The sequence below is a fragment of the Barbus barbus genome (genome assembly GCF_936440315.1).
Source record: "Barbus barbus genome assembly, chromosome: 5".
Lineage (NCBI taxonomy): Eukaryota > Metazoa > Chordata > Actinopteri > Cypriniformes > Cyprinidae > Barbus > Barbus barbus.
In genome coordinates, this window is record NC_136733.1 from 41,099,056 (window position 1) to 41,108,262 (window position 9,207).

Genomic DNA, 9,207 nt, shown 5'->3' on the forward strand with positions numbered 1-9,207 from the left:
ATAATGAAATATAACTCTGTTTTTTTTACAGATTTAGCCATGTTAACTTGAAAAACTTCTTCGAGTACAAATGTTGCAAGCATTTATTTGCTGTTAAACGTATCTCAGAAACATTTAAATGGACGCTGATATGTAATAATTCATACCGATTTTATTTTGACCAGTGTTGCCAACTAATTTTCAGCAGAAGTTGCTAAAGGAAGGTTTTTTTTATTGAATGCATGAAAAAAACAATAACAACAGTCCAGGGTCATTCAGTTTTCAGTCCAGATGACGTGCCAAGTCCTTCAGCAAAGCCACTGCTCTCATCGCTTTCAAGTTCATAGAGATTTAAAATACATTTTCATTTCAAGTTTGAATCTTACAAAAAGAGGTTTGCATTTAGAAAATTTACATTTATGAATATGATATTTAGCTAACAGGAAAATAAGGTTTATGAAATAAGTATCACCTTTTTTTCACCTTCATGAAAGCCAGAAATGACATTTTTATAAGTTAACTCAAAATTAGGATTCACATGACATCTGATAAAGTCAAGAATGTCACACCAGAATGAAGTTGTGTCAGAGCAACTCCAGAATAGATGTAAAGAAGTGCCATTGTTTTCAGAACAGTTGGTATTAATATCATTCTTAAATCTTTTAAGAGAGCACTTATCCGGGTAAACTCTATGAATCAACTTCAATGCAATTTCTCTCGTTTTGTTAGTAAAAATGTGTCCCTTTTATTAAGTAGCTTGTCAAAAGTTGCTAAAAGTTGCCAATTAAAAAAAAAAAAAAAAAAAGCTAAATTTGTTGCTAGGTGCTTTTAGAAGAAAGGTTGCCAGGGTAGTATGAAAATAGCTAAATCTAGCCACAAAAAGGCTAAGTTGGCAACATTTATCTGTATTGAGTGACCGGATGTGATGTTTGTGTTTGGTGGGGTAGGAACCTTTAGTCGCGGAACGCTTGATGTCTTTGTTCTTCCGGATTGCTTTTTATGGCGCGCAGTTAATGGCGAGCAGCATACGTCTGAGTCTGGAAATATCTATTTAAGTAGCAGTTTCTGAGAGAAAAGCGTCTACTTCATTGTGATCCAGTCATGGTGAGAAGCAGGAGCCGATCACCGCCACGACGAGGTTATTATTGTAATTCTATGGATATTAGCTGTTGTTAGCATCGCAGCTGACGCACATTCATCAGAAATAACTTCATAACTCTATTATCTCTTCACACGCTTTCTGAGAGTCACATGTGTTACAGAGTGATACAGATACATATTTAATTGTTTCAAACTGTTGTAACATTACCGATATTTATTTATTTATCACAGATTCAGGTCCTAACATGCTGTTATTTTCATGTCAAACATTATTGATCTCACTAAAATCAATAGATTATAGCGTTAGAGTTGTTTTAAATGGAGAACAAAAAGAAAATTAATACATTTATAGCATTAAAACTTTAACTGAAAAATCTATTGTCTAATACGTTGTTGATCACATTGAACTCAAATTATAACTTTAAAAGTTGAAGCAAAAAGTAAATCTCAAACGCATTACTAAACCAGTGGATCATAAGATTAAAATTATTTTTAATTCTCTGCTCCAGAAGTTGTGTTTTATGCTGTCTCGGACACTCAGTTGTTTTGCACTAAATTTACCTTCAAATGATTGATTGATGGAGTCGGTGTGGAAGAACTGGACTGTTCTGCAGAAACTCATCTCCAAACACCAATGACTTATACAGACACTATAAGAACAAAAGTGTTGGCACCCCCTTCTTTAGAACAGAGAAAGGCACTAACACAACTGTGGCAACAAAGATGGAAACATAATTTTTGGACGTGTCTAAAATAACTGTACTCTTATGTACAAGTCATTGGTGTTTGGTGAGGAGTTTTTGGCTCAAGGTCTGCATATAAAGTCACACCAGAGGAGTTCAGCTGGGATCAGGACTTGGCTTTCTGCAGACCAGTCAAGTTCTTCCACACTGACTCAATCAATCATGTCTTTCTGAACCGTGTCTTATACACAGAGGCACTGTCATGTTAGAATAGAAAAGGGTTCTGTCCAAACTGTTGCTATAAAATTAGAAGCACACAATTCCCTAGAATATCATTATATGCCTAAACATTAAGATTTGTACTCATAGAGATTACTAAAGTAGTCAAACATGTTCATTAGAAGGCAATATAGTGTATGTGTGACACTGGAGCACAAAAGCAGTCATGAGTAACACAGGTATATCTGTAGCAATAGCCAACAATACATTGTATGGATCAAAATTATACATTTCTCTTTTATGACAAAAATCATTAGGATATTAAGATCATGTTCCATGAAGATATTTAGTAAATTTCCTACCGTAAATATATCAAAACTTCATTTTTGATTAGTAATATGCATTGCTAAGAACTTCATTTGAACAACTTTAAAGGAGATTTTCTCAATATTTAGATTTTTTTGCTCCCTCAGATTCCAGATTTTCTAATAGTTGCATCTCAGCTAAATATTGTCCTATCCTAACAAACCATACATCAATGGAAAGATCATTTATTCAGCTTTCAGATGATGCATACATCTCAATTTCGGAAAAATTGACCCTTATGACTGGTTTTATGGTCCAGGGTCAGATTGATTTAGTTCCAAGCTTTTGTTGTAATAATGACTTGTGGTTTGTGGTTTGCAGAGAGGCGGCGCTCACGCTCAACCTCGCGAGATCGTGAGAGGAGGCGCAGGGAGCGCGAGAGATCCCGGTCCCGCGACAAAGACAGGCGAAGATCCCGCTCGCCTCACAGACGCAGATCCAGGTGAGTTAATCAACTAATCGTGGATAATTTCACTGATTAATCAGTAGACTTCGATTATTCAGCTTTTGCAATTAGTTAAAATATTGAGTTATACATGTTCTATCAAATAAAGGTAATCACTTCAGCTTTTGAAAATCATATGTAATTACAATTATTATGCAATTAATTTATACAAATAAATAAATATGTTTGGCACAAAATTAGATGATAGACAGAGAAACTCTCTCATTCACCATTTAATTATCTAAATGTGACCCTGCAGCACAAAAGCAGTCATCAGTAGCATTCAATACATTAATACATTAAAATGACCATAACTTAATACCTTCTTTTGAAACAGTACGTTTGAAATATGAGAGATATAGTTATATGATAATTGAAACAGTCTTGAGCTAGATCAAGCTTCAATCTCTGCAAACCAAGCTATCGTTTTAATGAAATAATATTTGTATCATTAGCTAGCTCCTCACTGGAGAACTGCTCTATGACAGAAAATAAAGCTGTAATTCTAACTGAAAGCATCACTGACTCTGGTTCTCTGTAATCCGATGCTTTCTCAACTGCTGCTTTCTCACTGCTGTCAGTTTTTGTTGTTTGTTGCTATTGAGAGGAAAGCGCGCACCATATTTACATATTCATCACACACTAAAAAAAAAAAGTTTTTTTTTTATTTTTTATTGTCGATAATGTTGACTAATCGTTTCAGCCCTAATAACAAGCCTGTGGATCTGGTTAGATAATAGTTGAAATTAAAGTTTGCATTACGATGTGGACGATTTTGCATCGATGCAGTAATAGACCATAATCAATTATAGCCTACTGACACGCCAGTATTAAAAAAATGCACCCACTATTTGGGCACATTATGGCAAAACCAAGCTTTAGTGTGTGCGCTAGAGACCATCGCGATGGCTTCATTGCACCGAATATGCACTGTGCTTGAAAGACTTTGCTTCCACTCGCCGTTATTTCAGTGTTTTACTATAGATATGCTTTCATTTCTGCCGTTTGGAATGCAGTACATATTAGATGCACATACTGACAGACTTTCACGTGCGCTCAGTAGTGTTTGTTATCCTGAAGCTAGATCGCGGTTAAATGCACTTGCATCTTTGAATACTTCTATGATATAAATTGATGTAAACAGTCAGTTATGTTTTCAGAACAGGACAAACATCTGATATGTGGAAACGGATCTGTGCATTAGTGTGAATGCAGCCTGTTAAAGCTGCCACTATCTGTGATCTCATCAGTAATAATCAAACAGCAGTTATACTGAGAGGAAAAGAAAAACCCATAACTGTTTGTCTGTAAACGTTCGGATTCTTAAATCACTCTCAGATACTGAAAGCACCTTTTTCCCCTTTATTACTTTATATTTGCCTGTATGTTTTGAAGCATACAGATTTATATTTATTTGGTTAAATTCTTAACAATTGTTTTGGTTTATTATTAACTTGTAATTATTTTTTAAAAGTAGCCTGATTGTATAATTTAATAAAAATACACAAAATAAATTAGATTTAATCGTGATGCATCGTGATATCGAATTGTTGATGTGATAATGTAATCGAATTGTGTCTTGAAAGCAGTGACGAGTCACACCCCTGTTAGATGAGACGTGGAAGTTTAGTTTGATGACCCTCCCTCCAGCTGTGTGCTTGTTTTGTTCATGCAGGTCTCCACGCCGGCATCGCTCCTCCTCACTGTCTCCAGTGCGGCAGAAAGACAGACGGGATGATGACCGGAAGGAAGCTAAGGACAAACCAGCAAAGGTCCATCAGATATCAGGTGGAGATCCTGTCACTGTATTTTTCCCTACAGTATTAGGGGCTGTTCACATATCTTGCGCGCTCAAGTTCGTTATTTCAAATGTAGACGCACGGTATGCGCGCTCATAATGGAAGCGTTGCGGTGCGATGCGCTCGTTTTTTCCTGGCGTGTCCGCGCCGCATCGAGATAAAAACGTCTCAACTTTTCAGAATGCCGCAAGCGCACCGCAGGTCATGTGACAAGAATCAACCAATCAGCTTCCTCACCTTTTCCGTTACTTTGAAACCTCAGCAGCGTTTTTGAAGTATGGGGTGCACCCAAACACTGCGCCGTTTTTTTAATTTTCTTAGTAAATAAATCTTGTAAGTTTGAGCTACAGCAAGGGTTTTTCGGTGGTGGAAATCCATTGCTGAAATTTCCTTGTTGTAACGGAGAGGGCAGCTGATGGTTGCTTAGCAACGACAGACGCCTCAGGAGCACAACCGCCCGAGCGCTTTGGAAAAAAGGAGAAAGCGGCGCGCCTAGCGTTTTTAGGCGCGATATGTGAACGGCCCCTTAAACTGTTTTTTCGGTTGTTACATGCAGATGTTTTTGGTCCAATAATTAAAACCTCTGTTTTTTTTCTGAATTTAGCAGTAGGAAATTACTAGTCATCCAGTTTTTTGTCAACTATGCATTCCGTTAGTTTTACGAAATGATATTTCATTGGGCCGTGAAGAAATATAGAGTGAATGGTGAAAGTTAACACCATGTTTCCTGATGATATCTCCTAAGAGTAACATGAAAAGCAGCGGTCCTAATACTGAGCCTTGTGGTACTCCATACTGCACTTGTGAACAATGATACTTTTTCATTCACTGCTACAGAGTGTTGCAGTGATGACTTTTTTGTAGACCAAACAGGAGGTTAGGATCTTCCTTTGGCTTTTGGATTACACATTTTGTATGTCTCGATGAGCCCTTTTATGAATTTTCAAAGCCTGATGGCTTAAAAAAAAAAAAAAAAAAAAAAAAAAGCTAAATGTAGGCTATAAACGAACTACACCGTGCTGGCATATCACCATCATGATTTACAAAAGAGACACGGTGGAAAATGATCAATGAGAAGGCTTGAGCAGTTATTTTTGCAGCTGATCTTATTGCATATGCATTTGTTGGAGTTTCTGTTTTAGGTACAACATTGAGAGCAGAGTATTTAAGTAAATCATGCACAGTGATTTACTAAGGTTTGCTCTATAGTCTGTTTACTGGTTATTGCGTCATTATTTAATGTGTACCTGGTGTTGTCAGTGGAGTTTGTGTTAGCCGCAGGTGATGAACATCGGTTCTGCTTGTTTGCGCTGCTCTAAGCAGATTGCATTGGTCCTTATGGAAATCATCCAGCTGTGTCTGTGACTTTAATTTGCTCGTTGTCAGTAGATCACAACTTTCCACTCCCATCGGCACTTTTGTGGGTTTGCGCTCACTCTAATTTGCCCTGTTTAATAAATTTGGCCCAAAGGCTGTCAAATTGCATGAGTTTTTCCTGTTCGGCATGATAATGTTTTAAAAATCATACAAGATAATTTTTACTAATGTAGAGTAAACAGACTTCAGGTTAAAAAAAAAACACTCGTCCAAAATAAATTTTAGTTTACATAATGTGTGTACTGTGTATATTTATTATTTATATATAAATACACTCATATGCATGTATATATTTAAGAAAAAAATTACATTTGTATATTTGAATATAAATATATACATGTAAATATTTTCAAAATATATGCTGGATGTGTCTTTTTATATATACATGTACGTACACGCATGTAAACACAAACATATGTTGGATGTGATTAATTGTTTGACACCACTAGTTATATTATATGGAAAACATGATGTATTTTATCTTTGAAGATTCACAGATGAATAAAACTGCATTTAGTTGACATAAAAAAAATTATAACCTTATAAATATCTTTAATGTCTCTTTGATCAATTTAATGTCTTTAATGAGTAATAAAGTGTTCATTTCTTTAAAAAACAAAATGTGACCCCAAACGTTTGAATGGTAGACTGCATTAGAGCTGATCTTGATCTTCAGCCTTCACCTCTGTCAGAAATCCTCCTCAGAAGTGTCAAACCACAACATGAAATGGGACGTGAATGCTTTTGGTTCTGATGTCTTGAGAACAGACTCTGAATGTGCTCATGTGATTTGATGTGCTTTTCAGCTGAGGACATGCAGGGAAAGACTGAGGAGGAAATAGAGATGATGAAACTGATGGGCTTTGGATCGTTTGACAGCACAAAGGTGAGATGATGACTGACTTTACTGCTAAACCAAAACAGTAAAAAATGTGATTTATTACTCATTACTAGTTGCTCATTTTAAAAGTCAGATTATGTTACTTTTTACTTCCTGGCAGCAGTAATTAGTTACACTGCTAGTTACATCATGTTTCCTTCACGCCCCACAGAAGTTGCACATCTTCCCCAAAACATTCTTCTGAAATGTTGCTAGCAATATATTTCTGCCTCATCATTTGACCAAAATCCACATTGGATCTCCGTGATCGATTGTGACTTAAGTGTTGTATTGGTCTCATTAATTGTCATGTGTAGCTTCAAGTTATTGTAGCTATAATTTCTGTTACCCATATACGATTATAGTTCATGATTAATTTTATCAAAATAAATGGCATAAGAGAATGTTTTGTTTTCCAAAAATATTTTTAATTATAGTAATACAATTGATATCAGGATCAGAGGAATGAGGGCAAGTATAGTAATACCATAGTAAAGTAATGCCATAACTTACTCATCGGTGTTCAAATCATCTTTTCTTCTCACAAAATCAATGTAACGGCAATATTACCATCCGCTGAAGGAAAGCTTTTTTATATTCCAAGCTTGTCTGCTGCTCTGATGACTTCATGTGCCTGTGAGAGTCATAAAAATGATGAAAATAAATCATTGGTTTATTATTATTGGTTTGTTGAACTTGAAATCAGTAGGGCTTGAGGCATCAAAAGCTGTTATGGACGGTACACTACTAGTTACCAGTGTTGGGGAAAGTTACTTTTAAAACTAATACATTACAGTATTGCGTTACTCCCTAAAAAAAGTAACTAATTATGTTACTTAGCTACTTTTTATGGAAAGTAATGCGTTGCATTTGCTTTTTTTTTTTTTTTTTTTTTATGAGCAGGGCTTGATTTTGTTTTTAATATAAGAAGTTCTATATATAGCAAATGTAAAAGCCAAAATTGTAATGTAACATGTTCACAGCGCACACAACACCTCTGCACTTCTGATTTCTCCCAACATCGGGAGAGGAGACTTGTCAGTCAATCAATGGGGAAAAAATAACTGGCGTTACTTTTTTTTGTAAAAGTGATTTTCTTGTAATTTAAAAAGTAATGTTACTTTACTAGTTACTTGAAAAAAGTAATCTGATTACATTACTCGTGTTACTTGTAATGCATTACCCCCAACACTGCTAGTTACTGCACAAAGTAATATTATTACTGTAACTAGTTACTGCACAAACCTGCTCATCCTTCTAGAATGACCAAACGAGAAGTAGATGTACTTTACAGTTTTTGCAATATGTATAGTATCTTATTTATTGGTACTTGATGAATAGTAGCAGTGTATTATTGTCAAACTGTTTGCATCTTTCATTAAGTGGCAAAGCTGATGCTCTAAATAACCACAAGATGGCACAGCTAGACCGAGTGTGCACGAAAGATAAAATAAATTACAATTTAAGTTAAAGATTAAATATTGTAATATTCTTCCCTCTTTGTTTTCTAATGTTTATGTATATTGAGCACAATGTGTGGTGTAAGACTGGTGGTGTTTTTATGATTCAACAGGGCAAGAAGAAGGAGGGATCTAATGCTGCGTTTGCTATTAACGTGTCACAAAAGAGAAAATACAGGTGTGTGTGTTTACAATATACCAATTTATTATTATTTTCTGAAAAACTCGATCTTCAGCTTGACATTAGTTCTGTGATTTGCAGTCCTTGGCTTTATTTTGTTATCGAATCCTGTTTTAAATGTACAAACGTCATGTTATGAGAGAAGTAACTTGAAGTTAATATCCCAGCAACAGTTCTGTGTTTGGCCAATCACCTCTGCAGGTGCTGCATGGCTAAATGACGAGCGCTCTCATTGGTGGGCAGTGATGTAATGTTTTGGTGCAGGAAGGAGATCAATGATGTAATCATATTTCTCTTGCAGGCAATACATGAACAGGAAAGGTGGCTTCAACAGACCTTTGGATTTCATTGCTTGATGGAGTCGTCAGGAAGCATGTTTGACGTCTTTGTGATGAAACCTATATTTTCTTCCCAGAGTTTATGTAAATATGTGTTTCAGCAGTTTTTCCATGTGTTTTGTTTGTCAATGGCTGTTATGTACGTGTCGGTGCAGCTTCTAGTCGCTCATTTTAGAAGGATTTGATATTGTAGATTGTGTTTGAAAACTTTGAAAGTGCTAAATAAATGGGAACTCTTGGTGAATGTGTGTTTTTGTGCAGTTTTAGCATCATTCAACTGTTACATCTTTTATCTTTTTTTTTTTTTTTTTTTTCGTTTTTTGGAACAAAGTTTTTTACATCAGAAATGAGAACCAACAAAACAGTTCAATAGGAGGGT

General features: G+C 35.6%; 1 protein-coding gene across 1 annotated transcript; it reads left to right on the forward strand.

Annotated features, from left to right (window-relative positions):
• Nucleotides 1–938: 938 nt before the first annotated feature.
• LOC306869271 (U4/U6.U5 small nuclear ribonucleoprotein 27 kDa protein-like) lies at nucleotides 939–9,072 on the forward strand. The gene is made up of 6 exons (XM_079415959.1): nucleotides 939–1,117; nucleotides 2,670–2,790; nucleotides 4,469–4,581; nucleotides 6,776–6,855; nucleotides 8,423–8,487; nucleotides 8,792–9,072. The coding sequence occupies exons 1-6, from the start codon at nucleotides 1,081–1,083 to the stop codon at nucleotides 8,844–8,846; spliced, it is 471 nt and encodes a 156-aa protein (XP_079272085.1). The 5' UTR covers nucleotides 939–1,080; the 3' UTR covers nucleotides 8,847–9,072.
• The last annotated feature ends 135 nt before the right edge of the window (nucleotides 9,073–9,207 follow it).